The following is a 26,435-nucleotide window of genomic DNA, read 5'->3' as shown; positions in this document are numbered from 1 at the left end:
GTTACTCACTCAGTGCTTAAAGCTTAAATGACAAGGACAGGTAGCTCTGAATATTGGCATTTCAAACAAGGATAACCCCCCACCCCCAAATGGTTAAAATAATTGCAAACTAGCTTTTTGATTAGTTCCTTGAAAGCACTGTTGTGTGCAGACACGGTGATGAAGAAGGCCTTTGGCAGACTTGCCTTCATCGGTCAGAGCATTGAGTTGGGACGCCATGTTGCGGTTGTATAAGTATTGGTGAGGCCGCTTTTGGAAATCTGTATACAGTTCTGGTCACCCTGCTGAAGGAAGGGATGTTGTTAGCAAGAAAAGGGTGCAGAGAAATATTACAAGTATGTTGCTGGGACTAGACAATTAAAGAGAATTGAATTAAAGAGAAAGGCTGGAACTTTTTTCCCTGGAGCTTCAGAGGCTGAGGGGTGACCTTATAGAAGTGTAGAAAATCATGAGGGGCATGGATAGGGCAAATATCCAAGGTCTTTTTTTCCCAGGGTAGGGGTGTCCAAAACTAGAGGATATAGTTTTAAGGTGAGAGATAAAAAAATTTTAAAGGGATCTGAGGAGCAACTTTTTTTACACAGAGGGAATGTACTGCCAGAGGAAGTGATGGAGGCTGGTACAATTACAGCATTTAAAAGGCATTTGAAGAGGTACATGGTTAGGAAAGGTTTAGAGGAACGTGAGCCAAACTGGGAGTAGTTAAGTTTGGGAAACCTGGTTGGCATGGATGAGTTGGGCCGAAGGGTCTGTTTCCATGCTGTACGACTCTATGACACAATGATATTAGAAAATAAGTACTGGGGAGTGGTGGGGAGCAGGGGCGGAAGAAGAGGGACAGGGATCGGTATTTGACAGTCACATAAAACACACTCAGAATGAATCAGACTCCAGTTATAAACTGTGACTGGTTTCCTTTTTGTCTGAAGTTATTCAAGTGCAGCATCAACTAGGACCGCTGTCTCACTAAGAGTCCATTCCCCACCTACTGGCAAAAAATAACTTCTCCCTTTTTTTGTTAAGTATATGGCAGTAATTTAAACAAACCGCATAAATAATGCTTACGTTTGTCTTAAATCCATCTGTTTGGACTGGCCAGTGTGTTTGTTATCTGGACTTGGAAACAAAAAAATACCATCTCCTCTTTAACAGCACCACAGGGAATGCTGCACGTCTGTGTGTCAAGAAGTGAAATGGCACAAATACACATAGGAAGGCTCTCAGCCAGACAGCCTAACAAAAGGAGTAACATTCTAACAGTATTTGAACTGGACAAAAAAAATCTAATTTACAGATGCTAATTGTTGTTATTCACTGTTATTTGAGAGATGAATTCTGGGTCCCCGACATAATGGCCATCATTGCTACAGAAAGGGCTTCTTTCTGCTGTCAATTGCTCCTGGATGATCAGTCACTCAGGCTCAACGTGAATAAAATTACTCTGCCACTCTCAGACATTCTGCCTGAGTCAAACACTGAATAAGAACTCTCCCAGCAGAGTAACTCACGGCCCACAACAGCTCTTTCCACGGCCTCTATGTGAAACTGACTGGTAAAGAAAGATGTTTGCATTTATTTCACGCCTTCATGATATCAGGCCATCCCAAATCGTTTTACAGCCCGTGAACTGTACATTTGAAGGACCATAACACAAAGAAGTGCAGCCACTAGTTTGCATACAGCAAAACAATAAAGCCAGCTAACTTGGTTTAAGTGATCTAATGGATGGGATAAATACTGCAGGACACCAGAGCGAATTTCTAATCCTTGAGTCATACAGCACAGAAACAGACCCTTCATTCCAATTTGTCCACACTGAACAGGCTTCCAAAGCAAAACTAGTCCCATTTGCCTGCACTTAGCTCATATCCCTCTCGTCCTTCCCTACCATGTACCTGTCCAGATGTCTTGACATCACAGAATCTTTTAAGCCCACCTGAGGGGGCAAACGGGATTCAAAAAAATGCAGTGCTCCTTCAACACTGCCAGAAGTGCCAGTCTCAATGGTGAGCTCAATTTCCTGAAGTAGAATTGACACACACATTCTTCTGACTCAGACATGAGCGTACCATTACGGACCGGGGCTGACCATTTCATACAAACCGTTCTGACCAGCAACAAACTGGTTCTGTGGACTTCTGCTCTCTTAGGAACTGACTTGAAACAACTTAACTTTTCTTTTTGTTTAAAAAAAAAGTTCAAGAAACGTGCACATAAAATAGAAGCAAAAACGATGGAAATCTGAAATCAAAACAGAACATCATGGAAAGTCCATTATAGAGCATGACAACCAACAGCAGGAAGAGTTTGATCCGCCGTTATCTGCTAGCCAGGGTTGGCCCTCTCATTTCAGACACTCAATGTGAGACAACCCTCAGTGCTCTCGGATTTCTGAGGTGGACTCAAGGTCAGATAACGCAGGGGAATAAGAATTTTTAAAAAGTGACAGTCCCCAATGCAGGAGATTTTCAGAGAGCTAAGACACCATCAGCATTGTCTCACTTCTAGGGAGCAGCGGGGTTCAGCTTTTCTTTCCCTGACAGAAAGAGTCTGCTTATTCGCAGCCAGTTCAGCAGGAGACTGCTAAATCATTTGAGTATCCAGATTAGCGTCAAAACATTCCAAACTGGTTTCTAAGTGTTGAATTGCTCGAGAAAAATGCTGCCATGACTTTTGGTGGATGATAATCACACAACATCTACCAGAGGTTACTCAAACTCATTCATCTTTGCCACTAAAACAGAAATTGCTGGAGAAACTCAGTAGGTCCAGCAGAGCAGAGAAAACAGAGATAACGTTTCGGGCCCAGTGACCCTTCATCAGAACTAGCAGAAGGTATTAAAAGGCGGTAGAAATGCTGAAGGTGAGGGTAGGGTGGTAAAGGAGTGAGAGGATAGGTATTCATAGAATTAGAGAATGCATACATCATGGAAGCAGGCCATTCGGACTATCAAGTGCATACTGACCCTCCGAACGGCATCCCACTCAGAACCTCCCCCGTCCCTGTAACCTTGCATTTTCCCATGGCTAATCAGTACATACCTGGACACTATGGGTAACTTAGAATGGTCAGTCCTCCAAACCCACACAGTCTCAGGGAGAATGTGCAAACTCTGGACAGACAGTTGCACAAGGGTAGAATCGAACTGTGAGGCAGTGGTGCTAACTGCTGAGCCACCATGCCACCCACATGGAGCCCAGAGTGAGAGAGAGCCTGTTAGGCAAATTAAGGGATGGATAATGGTAAGCCAGGGAAGGAGGAAAGTTGATAATGGGGACAGTGAGTAGGTGAAACTGGGTGGGCTATGCTGAAAGCAGCCCATGACATTACAGGGCCTGAGGTGTGGTAGTGGGTCAAGGACATAGGAGGTATTCAGGCTCTTAAGAATTCCACATTGTGTCTGAAGGCTGCAGGGGCCAGTGGATAATGAGATGCTGTTCTTCCAGTTTGCGTTGAGCCTCACTGGAGCACTACAGCAAGCCCGAGGCAAGATGGCGGTAAGGCAACATGATGATGTGTTGAAGTGGCAGGCAGCTAGAAGCTTGGAGTCTTTTTAATGGACAGAGCATAGGTGTTCCACAAAGTGGTCCCACAATTGGCACTTGGTCTCCCCAGTGAAAAAGGAGGAACCCGCTTCTGTTTTCAGAGAGTTCAAAACCCAGGGTCATAGATTCAAGCTGAGGGGACATGAAGAAAAACTTCCTTTACACAGAGGGTCGAGAGTGTGGTGCTGGAAAAGCACAGCAGGTCAGGCAACATCAGAGGAGCAGGAGAATTAACATTTCAGGCATAAGCCTTCATCAGGATGCTTTTCCAGCACCACACACTCGACTCTGATCTCCGGCATCTGCAGTCCTCACTTCCTCCTTTTATACAGAGGGTTGTGGGGTGTTGGAATTTGCCGCCTGAGTTGGTGGTGAAGGCAGAAATCCTAAACTCTTTTAAAAAGTACCTGGATCTGCACCTTAAGTGTTGCATGCTGCAGGACTATGGCCGTGTGCAGGAAGATGGGTTTAGACAGGGCATCTGTGGGTCTTTAGGTCAGCTTGTACAAGATGAGCCAAATGGCCCCTTCTGTGCTGTAACATATTTCTAGGGGTCGATGGTACCAATAGAGAGGAGACCACATTGTGAGCAGCAAATAGAGTTGAATAGCTTGAGCAAAATTCAGGTAAATGCAGGCCCATCCCATTGTTCACCACATACCTTTCTCACCTTCTGGGTTCTGTCTCAGTGTACCCGTTCACTCCTTTAGACACCTAATCCAGTCTTCAACATATGTGCCACCACCTGTTCCTATCTCTACTAGCTCTGAAAAAGGATCACTAGACCCAAAGCATTAACTCTGCTTTCTCCTCACAGATACAGCAAAGTCTTTCCAGCAATTTCTGCCTTTGTTTCTGATCTCTGTAACTGGTGTGGAGCAATGTTTACTGGACTTGTGTTCTGACTGCCTGGTGATTCAGACGTTGGGCAACATTTCCTAGCTCCTCAGAATATTCCAGCAAGAGTGTGATTTAACTGCCTGTTCATAGGTCACAGTGCTCAAAGTGCCAAGGGAGACCAGAGAGGAGGGAAAAGAAGTAGTCTCCAGTCAGCCATAAATCCACAGTGGGTGGTTACCAGCTCAAAAGATCAGGTACTTTCTGGAAGATAGCAAATGTGGCTCCAAATCTAGATGAAAATGTTCGCAAGACGCTGGGTGAGCAGCAACACGAAATAATTCCATCCCCAGGTGTTTACCTTTTGTGAATCTTGAAGGAGATGGCAGAGGAGTCGGAAGCTTCACTAACTTAAATAACAAGGACATTATAGGTTGTGAAAGGCCTTTCACAGCATGATACTTCCATTTCATTAGTCACTTTTACTCTGGGGAGCTGATGATCAGTCCACTGTGGTTTCAGATACACTATTGCCCCATTAGTCAAGTAGAAAATTACAAATTTGCACAAAGTTAGACAATGTGTCAGTTTTTGCTTAGATCACAATGTCTGTTTTACTGTATCAGACTCTTTCATTAGCGACCAATACAATCTCCTCTCCTTCACCTGATTGGAAAACCCCAGCTGCCAATTCACTGGAAATAAATTTGCTTTGCGCTATTACTGGTGGTAAGTGCCCTGAGACCCACCTTACAATTATAAATATTTTGGCTCAAAGTGAAATTGAACTATTGTCAATGACCCAATCACAGTTGGTCATCACGACAGTGATAGTTCAGCTGAGCAAAAGCACAGTTATCGTTCTGACTGGTCTGGCTGTGGTCTCAACTCTACATTCCTGCTGACATCCAAGGACCAGAGAATCCGGACTTAACGATGGAATCAGAATCTCTATCTTAAATTGGCGACCCCTTATTTGCAAACTGTTCAGTCTGTGTAGCAGCTGCATTCTACTATGCAACTTCCCAAGAAATCTGGTGAGAGGTTACAAATTTTCCCCGTCTCTTACTGAACATGCAAAAATAACAAAACAAAATTAAAAATTAACCAATTACTTTCCTTTAAAGAAATACAACAGCGGAGATCAGGTTACTGTACTTTTTGAAGTTTTACTGCGATGCCAATTCATTACAGGACCCCAGTTCTGGATCAAGAGAAAGTTCTTTGGCCTGTCTATTTTATACGTGAAAGGCCAACTTTACATGCCCAAACTGCTCAGAATTCTGTAATTGCAAGGCCAGCTCAGTTAACCGTGTTTTACATTTTGTTTTTGCATTAGAAATTTTGTATTTGTCTATCTATGATTAGACGCTGATTAATTAGATGTGAAATCTCTTTATAATACTTAGTGAGTAAAGAGTTACCTGGGAGACAAAAATAAATGTTATTTTGTGTATGAATTGGTGAAAGACTGGAGGAAATATTGTGCCGAATGAAATGTTTCAGAGTTGTATGACTCTAACACGCATCCAACAATGAGAAGACCTTAAACCTGCAGCAAGACCAAACTGACACAAAACAATACTTCAAACAATCATCAGCGATTTATTGTGATAGCCAATGGCATTGATGGGACACAATGTGGTAAAGAAGGCATATGGCTCATTCATGTATCTGTCTAGATACATCTTAAATGACGCTATTGTCCCAGTCTCTACCAGCTCCACTGGCAACCCATTCCAGGCCTTCACCACCTCTGGGTAAAGAACTTTCCACGTATAGCTCCCCTAAACCCTTCCCCTCTCATTTTGAACTCATGACCCTTAGTAATTGAGTTCCACACTCTGGAAAAAGTTTCTTGCTATCCACCCTGTCTACACCTCTCATGATTTTGTAGACCTCAATCAGGTCCCCCTTCAACCTCCGTCTTTTTAATGAAAATCATCCTAACCTATTCAACCTCTCTTCACAGCCAGCACCCTCCATATCAGGCAACATTCTGATGAACCTCCTCTGCACCTTCTCCAAAGCATCCACATCCTTTTCAGAATGTGGCAACCCTGGCCCATTTCCTCAGTCTTAAAGCACTGGAGGTTTGTGAAATAATCTGTGATGTTTTAATGGATCGGCAAGGATTAACATGTAACCGGGAACACTCAAGGCACTGAGCAGAGGGCACAGACTTAAGGTAGTTCACAAATGAGCCAAAGGCAAGAGGAGGAGATTTAACACACCACCTCATTCCCTGGTCAACATCTCTGTCTCAGGCTCGCTGCAGTGCTCTGTGACACTCAGTACAAGCTGGAAGAACAGCACCTAATTTTCCGCTTGGGAACCCTGCAACCTTTTGGACTCAATATCAAATGCACCAATCTGAGGGCTGAAGGCACCTTCTCCCATGTCCTTGCCCCAACCCCCACAAATCAGGCCTTGGTATCACATGGTCTGCTGTTCCACACAGCCCACTGATTGACCACTTATCGCTATTCATTCTCCTAGGCTGACTGTTACCGGCTCCTTTGTCTGTCCAACTGTTCTTCTCTCTTTGAGTGCTATCTCCAATTATCAATGATTTATTACCCTCTTCCCCCACTCTATCTTCTTCACCTTAAAAAAGAACTCTTTCCTAGCTACCATCAGTTCTGAGGAAACCCAAAACATTAACTCTGATTTCTCTCCACAGATGCAGCCAGACCTGCTGAGCCTTTCCTGCAATTTCAGTTTTTGTTTCTGATTTCCATCATCTGCAGTTCTTTCAGTTTTTTCTACATGACGTTTGTTGTTGTGAGTTGCAATCTGCTGCCTGAAAAGGTGACCACAACAGAGTGAGAATGAAAATTTGCAATGTGCATTAAACAGGGACAAATTTCAGGATCACATTGAAGAAGAAGAGAGGTAATTGGATCACTCTTTCAATGAGTCGGTACATGCCTAATAGGCTGGTGACTCCTTCCTGCTCATTATGATGCACTGAAACCCTTTCCATTATTACATTGTGACACACAACTCTACCTCACAACCAACTCTCTCGACTCCTCCATTCTCTCCAAATTGGCAGACTGCCTTATAGTTTAGGGGAGCGATACATGGAAAGTTCTTTACCCAGAGGGTGTGAGGGACTGGCAAGGGTTACCAGTGGAGCTGGTACAGGCTAGGACAATAGCGTAATTTAAGATGTATCTAGACAGATACATGAATGAGCAGGGAGCAGACGGATACAGATCTTTAGAAAATAGGCAGCAGGATTAGATAGAGGATCTGGATCGGTGCAGGCTTGGAGGGCTGAAGGGCCTATTCCTTTGCTGTAATTCACTGTGTCCTTTTGTTCTTTGAGAACAGGTAAGTGGAGCTGGGTTAGTTTGGGATTATGTTTGTCATGGACTGGTTGGACCAAAGGGTGTGTTCCCATGCTGTGTGATTCTAAATCTCTTTACACAAAAGGGTGGTGAACATTCAGAATTCTCTGGCTGGTGGCTTGTAGCAGCCTCAGCGTTGACAGAGGGAGCTTTGACTTTTTTAGGGAATCAGGGAGTTGAGGCAGAAGATGAGTCATGGCCCTACTGGTTGGCAGAATAGGCTTGAGAGACTGAATGGGTCACTCCTGCTGCTATTTCTTACATTCTGATGTTATTGTTTTCATTGTAAATTCTGAAAATGGAAAACAGCTGCTCTAACTTACATCTAGAGTTTACTGTCACGCCACAGAACCATGTTAGGAGTAGGTTTGTACTTAATTGCCAATAAGCAATCTACTAAGGAAGGCTTAACTTGGTGTAAACGCCCATACAATGCATATAAAATCCTGCCATTATGACACTATCCAGCAATGTATTTGGCAATGTAATACTGGCCAATTCACCTAACCGGCACATCGTTTGGATTGTGGAAGGAAAATGGAGCACCCAGAGGAAACCCGCACAAACACAGGGAAAATGTGCAAACTCCACACAGACAGTCACCCGTGGCTGGAATTGAACCTGGGTCATAGCGTGTGCAAGTCTGTAACTGTGGACCTCTCCCAGATACACATACACACTTCCAAAGTAGGGAAATAGGCCATTCAGTCCCCTGAAGCCCGCTCCACTATTCGACAAGATCAAGGCCAATTTGACAGAGGTTCGACTCCACGCTCTTGCCGAATCCTCAAGATACTGTAATTCTTTTATTGGTCAAAAAATCCATCTTCTTCTCCTTAAAATATATTCACTAATTCTGCCTCTTCTGGGGAAGAGATTTTGTCAGTCACATGACCACCTCCCCCACTGTGGAAAGGAGAGAGAGAAATCTTAATCTCTGTTTTAAATAGCAGAGCTCTTACTTTCAAAGGGTGCCCTCTAGTTCTGGCCTCTCCCATACCAGGAAAACACCATTCAGATCCACTCTGTCAAGTTCTCATAAATCAAAAGCCATTATCAAAGAATTAAAGAAAGGTTTGCTTTTTGTGTTGAGTGTTACTTGGATATGGAATCTTCTATCAAAAGCAATGCTGTGAACAGAATCAAAAGTTCTAAAGAGGAAGCCGATGAATTATTCAGGAAACAAAGGTCTTTGGGCTGTGAAGGGGAATGTAATTGTTCATTCAGAAAGCTGGCATAGGTGTGATGGGCCAAATGGTCGCTTGCAATGCTGTGATTCTCAGGTTCTATGAACATTCCTTGGAAGCCTGTAACTCCCTGTAGTTGGATGATTTTATATGCATTGTATGGGCATTATATGCACAGAGAGCTTGAGGTGGTGTGCGTATGTGTGTGCATGTGTCTATTGTCAGTGTGTGAGCATGCATCTAGGCGCATGTGTGTGTGTTAATGTGCAGGTGTGTCCATGTTTACGCGTATGTGTGTGTGAATGTTTATGTGCATGTGTGTGTCTGTGCATCTGTTTGTGTGTGCGTGTTTGTGCATCTGTGAGAGTAGGTGTGTGAATGCATTTATGTGCATTTGTGTGTGTGGAGGGGTGAGGCAGTAGGTGAGAGGGTTGGTTAAAGCACTGTAAGTGGAAGTAATGCAATGTAATGTAGGTGGAAATTAAACAAAACACAGTCAGGTAACCCCACTGATGGTCACTATTAGTTACTTCACAAAATATAATAGCTGTATCTAGTTGTAACGTTCCTGATCAAGGCCACATGTTCACCCCCATAGTTCATGATATCCTGTTTCAAGTATTTTCCCATAGTGTGAACATCTGGCTTTTATGTGTCTCAATGGAAAAAATCCATCTCGCTGTTCGATAATCAACCAGTCAAGATTGTGGGCACCTTGCCTGTCCTTTCCACTGCATCCATGCCTGGCCCATGTGCATTCTCACCTCCCCATTACCTCCGAGTCTTAAGAAAGCAACTGCATTCTCAGGCATTTTCTCAATAACTCAACCTTCCCACAACCTCAAAAGGAAAGGCCATCTGGACAACAGAAGCCATTGGGTTTAAATGGCTGTCAAATGGTAGCACTCTCTTTTTCTCAATTTAATAAATGAAGCAATAATACATTTAATACAAAGGACTTATACTTATTTTATGATCAGAGGATATTACAAATGCTTTATGGCCAATTAAATACTTCTGAAGTGGAGTCCCTGTTGTGATGTCGGAAACACAGCAGCTGATATGCACACAGAGAGCAGTACAATAATGATCAGATAATCTATTTTATTGGCTGGGGTCAGGAAGAACTGACCTGCATTCTTTAAAATACTACCATGAGTTGTTTTACGCAGCAAGAGTCTTGATTTACCATCGCATCCCAAAGACAGGTCCTCAGAACCCGCAATGTTCTGACTCAACCAACAACAGTGTATAATGTACAATAAACTCCTACTGTCACCAATAAACCATTGAGTTCCAAAATAAATTCAGTACAAAGTTGGCTATTATTAGTATTTCATATTATAACTGAATGCTACTGACAAATTCATAAGGAATACAAGTCCCAGACTAATGTTCAGTGACAGGACTAAATATTATCAATCGATTTATAACCAGTGATTTGAAAGGTCATTACTCAGAAATAGATTGCAGTATTGCCAATACGGCAGTCCACCCATCTCCCTAAACAGCTCAGCTAAGGAGAATTCTACAACACAGGGTAATAGGAATTACTAATGAGCACTTACTCAGTGACAGTGCAGGCTAATTCGAGACAGGCAGTACCTTGTTTACATCACCAGAATCAGAAAAAGGACTCTTGCAGTCTAAAAACAGCCATCTATTCACGGCTGTAAGCTTGACATGTCTGCAAAGGAGTTCAGAGGAGCATGCACACTCTTGAAACATCATCTGTAAAAAAGCCTTGAAGCTAATTGATGAAAGTGCTCAAGAGGTTCCAACTCAAGCAAAACTGAAAAAAATCTAACGTAGAAATATATAATCACAGCTATCTACCTGGTTTCCCTTTAATCCTTTTTCCTTCTTCCATCTACCCAATCTAATCTGAAAATTGGTTCTTCCCATCTTAACCACAAACCCTGGGAGTGAATTCCACAGCCTTTCAATTCTCTTGTGTGAAAGAACTATCTCCTACCATCTGTTCTAAATCTCTGGCTTCTTAGCCTGTATCAATGGCCCCTCATTCTTGACCCCTCAACTACTGGAACCAGACAGTTTCCTGTCCTGTCCTTTTGTTAATGTAAACGTTTCCTCCATTGTGCCTTCCAATCTGGGACCTAATTGAAATATCCCACATTTCAAGCATTTCTTCATATTTATTTTACCGCGAACTATAAACATTTTGTGTAATCCCACAGAGGTTATTTGTCAGTGTTTTATGAGCCTCCAGTCTGACTGCAGCAATAACTAATCTGTGAGCTAACCCTATATTCCCACATTCCCCCCTCCTACATTTAATATCAATCTCAGTTTTTCAATTAGTGATTAACTAATAGCATCGACTGTGGCTCCATAACTTCTACAGTCCTTGTTGTGTAGAAGTGTTTCTTAATTCAAACTTGTCTGGCTCTAACTTGTAGACCCTGCTAGAAACCTCCATCCCATTCCCCCTTCCAACCTGTAGCAACCAGCCAATCAGGCAGACAGCTTTGTAAAGTGGGATTGGCAATTTGCACCAATAGAGTCATAATTGGAGTCATGCCGACCAGAAGTCCTAAATAAATCTAGTCCCATGTGCCAGCATGTGCTCCATATTGCTCTAAACCCTTCCTATTCATATACCAATCCAGATGCATTTTAAATGCCCTAATTGTACCAACCTCCACCACTTCCTCTGGCAGCTCATTCCAAAAAAACATCCCTTTCTGTGTGAAAAGTTGCCCCTTAGGTCCCTTTTTAATCTTTCCCCTCTCACCTTAAACCTATGCCCTCTAGCTTTGGACTCCCCAACCTAGTCCTATTCACTCTATCCTCATGATTTGATAAATTCCTGTAAAGTCACCCCCTCAGCTTCAGACTCTCCAGGGCATGTAGCCCCAGCCTATTCAGCCCCTCTCTATAGATCAAACCCCATCCAACTCTGGCAACATCCTTGTAAATCTTTTGTGAACCCTTTCAAGTTTAACAACATCTTTCCTATTGCGGGGAGACCAGAACTGAACGCAGTGTTCCAGAAGTGGCCTGACCACTGTCCTAACCAATAAATGCACTGCCCACAGGCGACTGAGGTTGGCACTGCACCACAATAGTAGCTCCACAGCAACAGCCATTAAACACCCTGCCCAGCCAAGAGGCTGGTGTTATTATTACCAACCGCGGGTCCAACCAACCAAGCTCCATCACAAAGAAACTCTGTTTGTGTGTATTTTGATACGTGCAGCCCAGGCATTGCATGTTTAATGTTTCAAGAAAGAGACCAACAGTATGTCACACAAAAAAAAATTCAAATAACTGCCTGTCTCAATCCCACCACCCACTGGTGGCCCCCAACCCTAATGCTAGAAAATAACCACACTCGTTACACAGCAGAGTTTTCAAGTTAACATGACACCTACGTTTAACACTTACTTCTCCATCAGGTTGACCAATACAGCAATCTGGTCCCAAGTCGAGGTCAATTAGGCTCCACCCAGAAACAAAACTTGTGACTCAAAGGGGCCACACAGCTTTCCGTTCTTGGGGGTTGGAGCTTCTTTGGGATTATGACCCCCAGTTTGGGAAGGTCTAAACTAAATTTTAGAAGGTGATTTAATCCAAGGCTTTCAAGATATTGTGAGCATGGTAGAGGCAGAAGTCCTCACAATCATTTTAGTAGTATTTAGATGTGCACATGCAACACCAAGATATATAAGGCTATGGACAAAGTGCTGCAAAATGCTGTAGTTAGGTGCTTGTTTTTCAACTGGGACAGTCTTGATGGGCCAAGGTCTTTTTCTGTGCTTTAGAGCTGCATGACTCTATATTAAGAGAAAGAGATAGGGTGCATAGAAAGAAACCACTCCCACTGGTTTGGCCAGTGCAGGACTTGTGAGCTGAGTCTGAAAGATGAACCAGACCTTTCAGAACTTGAATACTTCTGTCCAAAAACAACAGCAGACGCTTGAAGCCCACGTCAGCAAACAGCTTGATTAATCATTGATTCAAAAAGTGAGATTGATCGATTCCTGCCAACCAGAGAAACGAGGGATCTGGGACAAAATGGAGTTAGATGGAAGATCAAGCATGATCTCATTGGATGGCACAGCTGACTAAAGGTAACAGGCCCTAGTCTGGCTGTTTCCTACTTCCCTAATCCTGGCTATCTAACTGCAACATTTCCGTAGCACCATTTTTATTTTGTTTTCTAATTATTGTGCATGTTTTTTTTCCAAAAGTGCAGATTTCAAAAGTAATGTTACAGTATTCCCTAGAGTCTCAATGGACCAATTGGGTACCATTATACCATGGGTACCATTAACACATGTTTGCTGTTTACCACCGCAGGACTGGAGTTATACCATAGTACGTGGAACAAGCATCCTACTAAGTTATGGTCTCACTCTCCAGCTTTGGGAATTAAATATCCAATTTTGCTCCTTCTGCGTCAATGCACGCACAAAACCATACCGTTGCCATAGCGATTGTGAAATGGTAGCCTGCAGCAATCCAAAACCCATTTCATATTCTCCCTATACAACCAGCAGGGAATGTATCTGTTTCACTCACTGATTCTCATTTCATTCAATTTGCAAATGTGAAAGATGGACACACTGCACTACTTGTGCCTATAAAAGAAATTGTGAATTTTATAATTCTAAAATCATCCTTACCAACAGTGGAATGAGTAGGTTGCACCCCAGCCCCACTCCAGCACTGCTGCATTGTTGGCAATGTCAAATTTTGAGTATAAGATAAAGTATAAGCCTGATCAGGTGAATACACAAGATCCCAGAGCATAAGTTAAAGAAGAGTAGAGTTCCAACATTCCTCTCGCAATCTAAAACAAATTATTTGATCGTTATTGTTTGTGATATTTTACAGCATACAAGTTGCATGCTGCACTTGTCTACTTATTAATAGGATCTACACTTTATATCCTTCATAACAGACTCTAACATTTTCCCAATAATATTTAGCAGAATGGTCTGTAGTTACGTGCCTTTTTTTCTCCCCTCCCCTTTTTTTAAATAAATGTGTTGCATCGACAGTTGTCAAATCCTCTGGGACTTTTCCAGAATCTAAGTTTCCTGAAGGATTGCTACCAGTGCATCCACTATCTCTGTTGCTAATTCCCTTAATATCCTGACATGAAGCCCATCAGGTCCAGGGGACTAATCAGTCCTTAGCCCCATTCATTTCCCATGCACTTTTTCTCCAGTGATAGTTAGTGAATATATTTCATCGTGTCCTTTTGATCTTTGATTATTTTAGTAATTTTGGAATGATGGTACTGTCTTCTACTGTGAAGCCTGATGCAAATTATTTATTCAGCTCGTCTGCCACTTCCTGGCTCCCCACTAATATTTCTTCAGTCTCCATGTCAACTTTGATCTTGGCATGACCATTTGCAGAAATCATTACATAACAGTAAGGGGGTTATACTGAAAATCCTAGCTGTGGAGTTGACTGTGCAGAGGACGGCTTGTCCTGAACTGCTAAATAAGAAGCTCTTTAGCCATGATGAGGAGGTGCCAGTGTTGGACTGGGGTGGACAAAGTTGATTTTTAACTCTTTAGCTCGGACAGTTTAAAATCTAGGCGAAAGTGAGGACTGCAGATGCAGGAGATTAGAGTCGAGAGTATGGTGCTGGAAAAGCACAGCAGGTCAGGCAGCATCTGAGGAGCAGGAAAATTGACATTTCAGGAATGAAGGGCTTTTGGCCAAAACGTCGATTTTCCTGCTCCTCGGATGCTGCCTGATCTGCTGTGCTTTTCCAGTACCACATTCTCAGTTCAAAACCTGCCTTCCAACAGACAGAGTTTGTCACAAGGAACTTGCAAGTGACTCTCCTGCGTTGTCCATTCCTTGATCCAGGGGACGCAAGCTGAACTCGGTTAGGCAGGAACTCCCTTCTCAATAACCCACCCTTGTCTGTATCACCTTTCAACACTGAAACACCTCTCTGCAAATTAAAGCAGCCAGTTTGTGTTATTACAAAGGCCTTGCTGCAAGAGAAGCAAGCTCATTACAAACAACAGCTAAGCTTCAACAAAGCTTATTCATTGGGGCTGGGAGGCTTAAATCCAGTCTGGTACTGCTTTTTGTGCATCAGCTGTCTCTGGAAAATTAGCATAACACAAAATATTCTTCAATAAACAATTAGTTCCTGTTCCACTTTCAGTCTGCACACTTCCGAATATGTCAGAGACAGGGAGAAGTTGCCTTAAGTACTTTGTTGTAAGCAATTCATCTTTGTAGACTCACACAGAAATCTATTGACTCATAGACAGCATTTCCCCCTTCGCAATCAACATTTAAACCAGGCAACCAAAATCATCATCACATCAAGTATCCATTTAGACAGGCAGAACTTATTTTGCACATTGCTCTGCAAATGAAATCATTTCAATATTTCATCCAAACACATGCTAAGCACAGCCTTGGTGAATAACAGTGGTTATTACATACATGTCTTTGAGTCTCAACTTCACTAGATTTACTCAAGTCTTTGCCTTTTGTAGATTTTGTTTTTGGGAAGTGGACATCATTGGAAAGATTGGCATCTATTGCCTACCCTCAGTTGTTTTTTTTTTGATCCAACTAGGTCTTGCTCAGCCACTTCAGAGGGCAGCTAAAAGCCGACCACTTTGGTGTACACCTGGAGTCCTAGATACTTCAGGCAAGGTAAGGAAGGCTTATCCAGGATAGCTATGAGTCAGCAAGACTTTCGATATAATGCGTTAGCTCCATGACCTCTCTTTACCGATACCAGTTTTTAAAAATCAGAATTTAACTTCTCAATTTAGCTAATGATCTGAGAGTCCATGACAGCTGGTAGAATTTAAATTCAATGAATTAAATTCTGGATAGACACAACATGCAAGGGTATGGGGAAAAGGGAGGAGAATGGCTCTAAATCATGATGTTCATTTGGGAATCTGGTGTAGACAAAATGGGCCAAACACCCATACCATAACATTTCTGTGAACTTGTCATGACGGGATTTAAACTTCCATTCTCTGGATTATTTTCCCATCATTAAACTATTTTGTTCCACATCAGGAGTACTGTAAACATTTTTGTTCTCCTTATTTGAGAAAAAGTATATCATCACATTAGAAGGAGTTTAGAGAATGTTTTCTCTTTCCAGATCCTTTCCAGAGATGAAGTGTTTACTTTATTGAAGAATGGTTAAGCAGGGTAGGCTGATACCCATTGGAGTTTAAATCAGTGTGCCTTTTACTGAGACATATATGCACTAAGGGGACTTAACAGAGCTAATTCTGACAGAATGCTTTCCTTTGCAGGAGAAACAAGAATTAGGAGGCACAGTTTGAAGATTAAGAGATCTTGCCTTTAAGGCACAGATTAGGAGAATTATTTTTGTTCAGAGTCAAGTTAGTCTGTGGAATTCTCCTCTCTAGGAGACAGAGTGGAGGCTGTAGTCACTGAATTTATTCAAGGTTGTGTTATAGACTTATGAAAAAAAAGCAGGAGTTAAGTGTCATGATGGGTAGACAAGAAAATAGAAATTGTAGCCGCTACCAGATTAACCATGCTTTTATCGAATGGCAGGATGCCTACTCCTGCTCCTCAGTCCTATGGCCCTCCTATTGAACCCATTACTTGATAATAATGATCACAAATTGATCAAAATGTATGACTGCCCCTTTGTTCAATCCACTGTGAAGGTGCCCAATCAAGTTCTTGTTCTGCAACAATGGGCTACATCTGTAACAAAGTGTACATTAAGCCATGTGTTGACTCAAGACATTGCCCCAATCAGCAACAAAATCAACTTAGAACATTCTGTGGAGGAGAAGTGGTTTCCATAAACATCCATGAACAAACCAGAAAATGTTGTTCAAATTCTTGCCATCCACAAGGGAACTTCCTGAATGACAATCTGTGGTCTTCAAAAGTATATTCATTTTGAAACATCGATAAATTGTCAAGCATGAACCTCACATCCACTTCAGTCACTTTAAGTAACTGAAACTAACTTCATCCATAGACAGTCTGTAGGTCTAGAGTATATCATATCTCAGGCCTCACAAAATTACAGAGAAATGGCTTTATATCTAAAGTAAGTGGGGGATATTCCAACACGTTTGTTGAAGTCTCCAGATGCAATTATGAATATTTTGTGCAGACCAAAATGTGACTTTTTTCCAAAGCTCTGCTGGACATTTAATTCAACATATGGAAGAGTAATGACTGTGTTCTGTGAGACAGACATGCAAAATCAATTGCCCCTCTGTAGCCCTTGTAAACATTAATGATAACCCTCCACTTCCTTAGTTGTCCAACTCTTTTGAGCACTTTTATTTCTGTCAACATCCCTTTTAGTATGAGTTGTTAAAGATAATACGATCAGCATGCCCAGCATTAGGTCGGATTGACTGATTGCAATTAAGATTTTGCACTTATATCTCAATTCAGCCTGAGGATGGGGTAAAAACAATGACTGCAGATGATGGAAACCAGATTCTGGATCAGTGGTGCTGGAAGAGCACAGCAGTTCAGGCAGCATCCAAGGAGCTTCGAAATCGACGTTTTGGGCAAAAGCTCTTCATCAGGAATAAAGGCAGTGAGCCTGAAGCGTGGAGAGATAAGTTAGAGGAGGGTGGGGGTGGGGAGAAAGACACTGACATTTTTTATAAACCCACCGACTCCCACAGCTACCTGGATTACACCTCTTCCCACCCTACCTCTTGCAAAAATGCCAGCCCGTATTCCCAATTCCTCCGCCTTTGCCGGATCTGCTCCCAGGAGGACCAGTTCCACCACAGAACACACCAGATGGTCTCCTTCTTTAGAGACCGCAATTTCCCTTCCCACGCGGTTAAAGATGCCCTCCAACGCATCTCGTCTACATCCCGGACCTCCGCCCTCAGACCCCACCCCTCCAACCGTAACAAGGACAGAACGCCCCTAATGCTCACCTTCCACCCTACCAACCTTCGCATAAACCAAATCATCAGCCGACATTTCCGCCACCTCCAAACAGACCCCATCACCAGGGATATATTTCCCTCCCCACCCCTTTCCGCCTTCCGCAAAGACCGTTCCCTCCATGACTACCTGGTCAGGTCCACGCCCCCCTACAACCCACCCTCACATCCTGGCACTTTCCCCTGCCACTGCAGGAACTGTAAAACCTGCGCCCACACCTCCTCCCTCACCTCTATCCAAGGCCCTAAAGGAGCCTTCCACATCCATCAAAGTTTTACTTGCACATCCACTAATATCATTTATTGTATCCGTTGCTCCCGATGCGGTCTCCTCTACATTAGGGAGACTGGGCGCCTCCTAGCAGAGCACTTTAGGGAACATCTCCGGGACACCCGCACCAATCAACCACACCGCCCCGTGGCCCAACATTTCAACTCCCCCTCCCACTCTGCCGAGGTCATGGAGGTCCTGGGCCTCCTTCACCGCCACTCCCTCACCACCAGACACCTGGAGGAAGAACGCCTCATCTTCCGCCTTGGAACACCTCAACCCCAGGGCATCAATGTGGACTTCAACAGTTTCCTCATTTCCCCTTCCCCCACCTCACCCTAGTTCTAAACTTCCAGCTCAGCACTGTCCCCATGACTTGTCCGGACTTGTCCTACCTGCCTATCTCCTTTTCCACCTATCCACTCCACCCTTTCCTCCCTGACCTATCACCTTCATCCCCTCCCCCACTCACCCACTGTACTCTATGCTACTTTCCCCCCACCCCCACCCTCCTCTAGCTTATCTCTCCACGCTTCAGGCTCACTGCCTTTATTCCTGATGAAGGGCTTTTGCCCGAAACGTCGATTTCAAAGCTCCTTGGATGCTGCCTGAACTGCTGTGCTCTTCCAGCACCACTAATCCAGAATCAACCTGAGGATGTCCCAACGTATGTACAGTCAAACTGAATAGTCAGACTGGACTCAAAATGTTAACTCTGTTTCTCTCTCCACTGATGAGGCAGGCTTGCTAAGTTTCTTCAGCGTTCTCTGCATTTGTTTAACTGCTGGCATTGTCATCCTTATTATCACAAATAGCTGGGTCATCTTAAAATATCTTAAATGTAAACTCAACAGATGTCAAACAAGGCAGGGGCAGTTGTGCTTGAAAAGAGATTGAGGATATTAAATGCAAAAAAAAAAATCACTGGAAAGTTCAAGAAAGAAATGGCATTACTGTCTTCTCACTTTGTTGACCATACAGTAGTGATAGGATGTACACTTGACCACCTAACTCGGACAATGTATTGGATGTGTTGAAACACTTTCAGTTCCTCACATCAGTACATCACCTCCCATTACTGAGTCGACATTCAATAATCGATGTAATACGTTAAGCAGCTTGGAAAATGAAATACATGGGGGTCAGTTTTACGAATTTGTTAGACTTTCATCTTTTGAGGAACATTGAGCTTGATAGAGTGCTTTGGAAAGGGTAAAGCACACATTCACCAGAATGGGCTTACCATGGCTACAAGAGTTAGATGACAGTAACCAGTGTTATATTCCTTGACATATGGAAGATTAAAAGTTGATGTGATTGAGGGTTTTAAGATTTTAAAAAGAATTGAAGAGAAATATTTTCCACACATGGGGCTTTAAATTTACAATCAGAGTCTACCCTGAAAATTGACGTAAAACATTACTGTTTCTCTCTGTACAGATGGTGCATGAGTTGCTGAGAGCCTCAAATATGTTCTATTTATTTGTTTGTTAATTTCAGAAAGTCTGTGCTCCTTGTCCAGTGAGTTAAAAGTTTTATGGATCTGCAGTTTCAAAACATTGTACAAAAGCAATGAATGTAGCAAAAGCCACAAGAAAGGTTTAGCAAGATATGCCATACTCCGATGAGCATTTGCTTAGTTAGTAAAATCAAACCACCAGCAGCTGGAGATATGAGCGTTCTAGAGGTTATTAAGTTGTAAAGCCCACCCTCCACTCCACACAGACATCATCCTCAACTTCCTTCAGTTGTTCCAGAAAGTATTGACTAAGAAGCTGTTGGCTTGTTTCTGTGGCAATATATGCATTACCATGAGCAACATTGCCTTTTATTGGGGAAGCTCTGAGTCAACAGCATTACTCTTTTGAATTCCATGGTGCATTCTGAGCATATTGCACAGGCATTAGGACAGAATTTAGAGCATTGCCTGGTGTTAACATTTAGGCAGCACTTTGATATGGTTAAGTTATAAACTAGCCCTTTTGGCTCTGCTTTCGAGATGTATTTTAATCTATACAGCTCCTCAACATAATTTGAAGTCATACTGGCCAATCCAATCACCCACCATTCTGTTCCCAAATTGGAGAACCTCACATTTATATGCCTTCATACTTCATCTGTCTTGCATTTGCCTGCTCACTCAACTTGTCCAAATCACAATGAAGTATCGCTGCTCCCCCTTCCACCCAGCTTTGTACAAACTTGGAGATATTACCTTCAATTCCCTCATCTAAACCATTGATACATACCGTGAATAGCTGAGGTCCAAACACAGATCCCTGCACATAACCCAGTAGTCACTACCTGCTATTTGGAAAACTGTTCATCTGTTGCTAATCTGGTTCCTGTCTGCTGACCAGTTCTCTATCAATGTCAATATACTATCCCCAAATCCTCGCACTTTAATTTCAGTCGCTAATCTCTTATATGGGAACTTAACAAAAGGTTGTTGAATGTCCACGTAAACCACATCCGCTGGCTGCCCCTTAACAACTCTACTAGCTACATCTCAAAAGATTCCAGTAGATTTGTCAAGCATGATTTCCCTTTTGTAAATCCACGCTAACTCTGTCTGTCCCTGTCACTGTTTTCCAAGCGCTCTGCTATTAAATCTTTTATCATGGACTCTAGCATTTTCCCCTCTCCTGATGTCAAGCTCACTGACCCAATCCTGTTTAGAGAATTGCTTAATCAGATATACAGAAAACAATGTGAAAAAATACTGAGGACTCACCATCATTGACTTTTTTAAGGGACTGAAGAATCCCTGGGAATTAGCAATATCTTCATAGTCACTCCAGAATGCTGTGGCAGCTGCAAACTATTAGGAGCTAATTCACATATGTATGTTATTGTTTCTATTTTCCACTCATGTGAGTTATCACGTCACTGGGAAATGAACAAAGTCACTCAATGGGCAAAGCCCTCTTCAGCTGAATATATTTTTGTAACACTATAAACATGATAATTCAGGACGAGCAGACACACTAATATTCAGGTAAGTCAGCTATGCCCCAACTGTAGATTCTCTCGCTCTTTATTGCAAAACAGAAAAAGACTTGCATCGACACAACATCTTTTAGAACCTGCCAAAGCACTTCATGGCCAATGAAGGCTAGTATTGTTCTAATGTAGGAAACACAGCTGCCAAGTTGGATACAGCAAACAGCAGCAACTTAATGACCAGATAATCTGCTTTTGGTACGACTCGTTGCAAGAAAAAATATTTTCTGGGATACTGGAGAGAACTTCCCTAAACCTCTTCAGAAAACTGCTGTGGCATCTTCTTTGTCTTACTGAGTGGATCTTGGTTAATAGTTTCTTATGGAAGGCATCACCTCCAATAGTGCACTACCTAATCACTGCTACACAAAAGTTTCAGCCTGTGATTTGTCTTCAGGTCAGAGAGGCATTGATTCATTTATAGCACGGAAGGCGGCCATTCGGCCCATGGAGTTTAGGATTCTGATGTGTGAATTGAAGCCATCTTTGACAGCATCATCGTGCTAAGGCAGCCTTTATTGTCTCACTGCGCATAAAGCAAAATCCCAAGTCATGACCTCCATTTAGTTCCAGAGTATGTGCCATTATATTAAATGTCAGTAAGAGCTGAAAGCTCAGCACAGTTCACTGTCTCTCACTTGCTTTAATAGACAGGGTTACAAGTTACCTTGGAAACGTTTTTCCATAAGCCACTTGTTTCCTCTACTTCACAAAGCAGCTTGTGCAAACTTGCTAAGTAACTCTGGGCAATGGAAAATACAACATTTTAAATGAGTGCAACCCGAAAACTATGGAAAGTAAAAGAAATTAACAGACCTTTGGTTCTGAGGAAGGGTCACTCAACCCAAAACGTTCACTCTGATTTCTCTCCACAGATGCTGTCAGACCTGCTGAACTTTTTCAGCAATTTCTGTTTGTGTTAACAGATCCTTAGTTTTCTGTGCCAACATTTTTAGGATTAAATTTAAACAGACCCCTTCAGGCACACAGTATAAGTGACCTTCTCTGATTTTTTTTCCCCCAAAAGGTCGACTGCAGATTGTTATAGAGCCTAATCGACCATTTTAAATGTTACCACACAGGTCACAACAAAATAATGCGATGTCAGCCATGAATCGTAAGAGACACGACACGAAAAAAAAAGAGATTTGGCTGATAACTTGGATGACTTTCCTCTGGTCTGTCTTCATGCTCACTGTTAAAGAGAAAAAAACACTAGAGTCTGCTGAAATTTATGAGTCATGTTTGCATTATGGGCTCGTTCAGTGATTTTAAATTGCAGCATCAGGGTTATGAAAGTTGACTTTGCTTTCTTTGAAGTGAAATACTTCAAGGTGACTCATTTTAAAAGCCAGCATGGAGATCGGCAACGTTGACTGAAGGAAAAACAAATGTTCATCCTTCAACACTTGAGACGTGGCAGGTTAAAGATATAGAAATTGGAAGTAGAACAGAAATTAGAAAGCTCTTTTCGCGATAGCTGACTAATAGCAGAATAAACTAAAAACAAATGAAAGGGAGTGAGATAGTAACAGGAATTGAGAAATATGCTAAGAGGGTAACTAAGCAAGCAATGTAAAGTAACAGCCATGTTGAGCTTAAATAGTCTTTTCCAAGTCTTGAAAATGAAGACATTGCATTGAATTAGAGCAAATTCCCTCCATCACAATTTGCTGATCCGCAACTGATTCTAACTTCTATGATTTGACAGTATTGAAACCAATATAATATGTTGGTGATATTTTGTTAGTGATTGATATCAATATTCGCTTTTTAGTGATGGTTTTTCCATCTCTTCTCAATACAAGCTTTGCCAAATATCTCTGGTTAAAAAAAATCTCTGTTCCCTATTAGTCCCATTAACCAGTATCCCACAAAAGAAATGATGCTTTTGTTAAAACAATTCTTCGAAAGAGAATTTTCAGATCTGATCAAGTTCATCATGATTTTAGGTCAAGGAATTTAGGTCCTGAAACCAGATAGTATGAAACAGTATTGTGCACTCCATGTTGTATCTTCTGCAATATTTTTTACTTCAGAAGAGACTCCATCTGTTGCTGTGTGACCTCCACTGTTATAAAGAATTTAAACATTTAGTACATTTAAGCACTTGACAATCACTGTGAAATGACAAAGCTATTTGACTAGATTATCAGTTTCAGCTCAGTTGAGAAACAATGAGCTTGAAGAGTATACTTTTTATCTGCTTGGTTGAAATCATAGACACCCAATACACTTTTAAAGCTGCTGATAGCTCGGACATTATAATCTCTGCTGAAAGCTGCACAACATTTACTTAAAGAGGATTAAGCATTATCAATTGCTTGTAGTATTTGCTATTGATACTTCAGAGGGTCTGGATGATTGATACTCATATTACTTCATTGTTAAGTGAGCTTCTTTAAACAAATGAAAAATAAGGAATGAATGATTAATTTTTTAAAGCTTTTTTTTGCATATTCTATTGTCACTATGGTACTTATTGCTTCTATACAGTGTGTAGTGATCAATAGACATGGAAATGTCACAATGTGGTATGAAGACTCTCAGGAGTGTGGATGAAGTGGCATTGCTGGCATGGTAATATCAGGAGAGAGGAAGGTTAAAAGGAAGGCATGAGAGACCATGGAGGTTGGTTGACAAAGTGGCATAGGTTGGCAAAGGGAGGTCCTTTTGAACTTGGTTTTCAAAGCTTCCTTTATGCTGACTGTGGTTAGTGATACAGTCATTTCTTCTATAGTGCAGTAGTCACATTGCTGTGCGATCCGCGCAGTACAAGAAGCGCACAATACAAATGGCACTTAACATGTTGGCGATGTTTGCACTTTTGAAACAGCATCCCCTATTCGTTAATCATGTTACAGCGAATGTGCGTTAATGAAAAGCAAGTTATAGCAGAACAACTGGTATCTTTGAGCTGCATGGAACCAAGAGTCTTTGAAAAAGCTGGCTGGTTCTAATAAAAATGGTGTGAGACTAGGACATAGTTGTCTCTACAATAGAGCCGACCAGGTCAAGAGTATGTGTTCAGGCTTGCAACCTGAACCAGCCACTTGAAATGTATTCCTGAAAATCAGAAATCCTAGAGATGGGATCAGGTATTCTGGACTTGGGACTCACCTGCCATTTTTAAAGGGTTCCCAAATGTAGTGGATCAGACCTGGCCCCCTCAAAATATATTTAAAAAGATAGCCTAGCCCCTAACTTTTTGTAATTTTAAAGGTAAGTGCAAGGCGTGTGTTCCAATGCAATTCGATTGGTCAAACTACCAGGTTTGAAGCAAAATACACCTTATTCATACACTATGAAGTACAGATAAAATAAACAAAAAGAATTGGCTTAACTGTAACTCTATCAAAATGCTTAACAAAATAATATATACATTAACTATTACAAATTAACTGTTCCAATATAGTAACATGCCGTAAACACACCCTTGACAAAGACAAATCCAGAAAAATAGACTGCCTCACAGTAATTCTCTAGTCCAGAAGGAAAACCATTAAGAAAAAATTCTGAGAGAGAGAGAGTAGTGAGGAGAGATGCACTGCAGCTTCCCTCCAACTTCAAGACCCAGCCATAGTACTGAAAATGAAAAACTAAAAACTGTGGTTCTGTGGGGGCTTACTGTCATCCATTCAGATTGCTTCGTACTGTTCCAACTTTTAAAAAAAACAGAGTCTCATAAACTGTTCAGTCTAGTGTATCTCATTAGACTGCTCATCACCTCTGCCTTAAAACCTGTCTTCAAACCAAAAACCCACAACAAGATACACCTATTAAGGCTTGGTATTGTCAGACCAAATCACAACCCTAGAAAAATCCAGGCTGCCACTACCACCACCAAAGGCACTTCCTAACAAGCAAACAGTGTCAATCTAAGGGGAATACTGCCTCATGAGAATTGAGACTTCTGGTACTACATTAGAAACAGAGTCATAGCCAAAAATATCAATGAGGATGTCAACCATTAGTAGTGCAATTTAAAAAAAAGACCGCAAATTGATTTCTGAACCTAGTCATCAGCTACAGGTGAAAAAGTTTTCTCTGCAAGTAACATAATTGTTCGAATGCTTTGCCATCTATGAATTTATCTAGTATTTGAAATGTGGGAAAAGCAATGGAATTTTTCCTCCAGCTGTCTTGCGTAAATGCAACTGATCTACATGTAAATCAAGCCTCAGCAGTTCACTGAAACATTTCTAAGAATAACCTGATGCATCATCAGGTTCAAACTTGACCTATATAAGCGCAGAGATAAAGGACTTACAAGGCATTTTTGTTTCATTTGGCAAAAGTCTCGATCCAGGAAGTGAAGGCCCAGCAGATCAAACATAATAAGGTGGCATTAGGGATATCAACTTGGGAATGGTCACTGTAAAATACTACAAATGGTTACTTTCCAATGTCTTCACATGTATGAGATCCAGAATTTATAATATCTGCTATAAAAGCTGTTTGATTTTGTTAATTTGCTGTCACTAATCCTCTTTTCTGGAGGTTGAATCTTGGGATAGTTTAATTATTGGTGAGGATAGATCACTGGTGAGTCTTAACAGAAGAGGCACTTCTCTTACAAAACAAAGTAGGTTATTGCATGATGGTAATAGGTAGAGTTGACATTAATTTGCCAGGCATAATTACTGAGGACTATCGGGAGCTGTGAATTTACAACTGCTACTCTCAGGGTGCTGTGTGGGTCTCAACTGTCTCCATCCAAAGATTGCACAATATCGTCAACTTAGGTGGAGCTTAATGCCATATTAACTCCTTCAGAGTGATTACATTTTACAACATCTCTACTCAAGCTTTAACCCCATGCCTAACCACTAACTATGTAATCATATATAAAGCTACTTCTACACTTACAACTCCCTAAGTTTATCTAATTTCTCTTACCTTGCATTCCCATCCCACAAATACCCAACCGTGCCGCTGACTTCACAAACAAATGTAAGCGATCTGGAAATGTCATCACTTTTTCTAAACACATTGTCCTTGGAGTTTAATGATCATTAGATCTTTTTTCTCCATAACTATTGACCTTGGTTCTGAACTTGGAGGAACTTTAACTGCTTGGATGTTTTTCACAGAAGATGTTGTTCCTGGTAGGCCGGGTCATTACCTTCTGTAACAAATCTTTGATCTCCTGAATTCCCATCACAAAGAAACTTCTCTGTTAACTCAGGACATTGCCATAATATCATTTGAGGGACTTGTAACCTCCCAAATGCCCATCATGGAAGATGGCTATTTAGTGGTAAAATGTACTCCCTTCCTTGTCATAGCCTAGATTTAAGGA

General features: G+C 41.8%; 1 protein-coding gene across 4 annotated transcripts in view; it reads right to left on the bottom strand.

The window, feature by feature from the left end:
• pde3a (phosphodiesterase 3A, cGMP-inhibited) overlaps nt 1-26,435 on the bottom strand; it is a 494,444-nt gene that overhangs the window by 380,969 nt on the left and 87,040 nt on the right. The window contains exon 1 of one of the 4 annotated variants that reach the window (XM_087999675.1): nt 20,865-20,885. The exons of the other annotated variants lie outside the window; for them this stretch is intronic. Within the exon in view, the coding sequence (XP_087855801.1) occupies nt 20,865-20,870 (6 nt within the window). The 5' untranslated portion in view covers nt 20,871-20,885. Of the gene's footprint in view, nt 1-20,864; nt 20,886-26,435 lie in introns of those variants that run through there. 4 annotated transcript variants of the gene reach the window in all.

This window comes from Chiloscyllium plagiosum, unplaced genomic scaffold (assembly GCF_037043375.1).
Source record: "Chiloscyllium plagiosum isolate Xiang-an unplaced genomic scaffold, Cpla_swu_hap1 HiC_scaffold_23, whole genome shotgun sequence".
NCBI classification, from domain to species: domain Eukaryota; kingdom Metazoa; phylum Chordata; class Chondrichthyes; order Orectolobiformes; family Hemiscylliidae; genus Chiloscyllium; species Chiloscyllium plagiosum.
The sequence above is the reverse complement of the archived record's forward strand: the minus strand, read 5'-3'. Positions and strand labels throughout refer to the sequence as shown.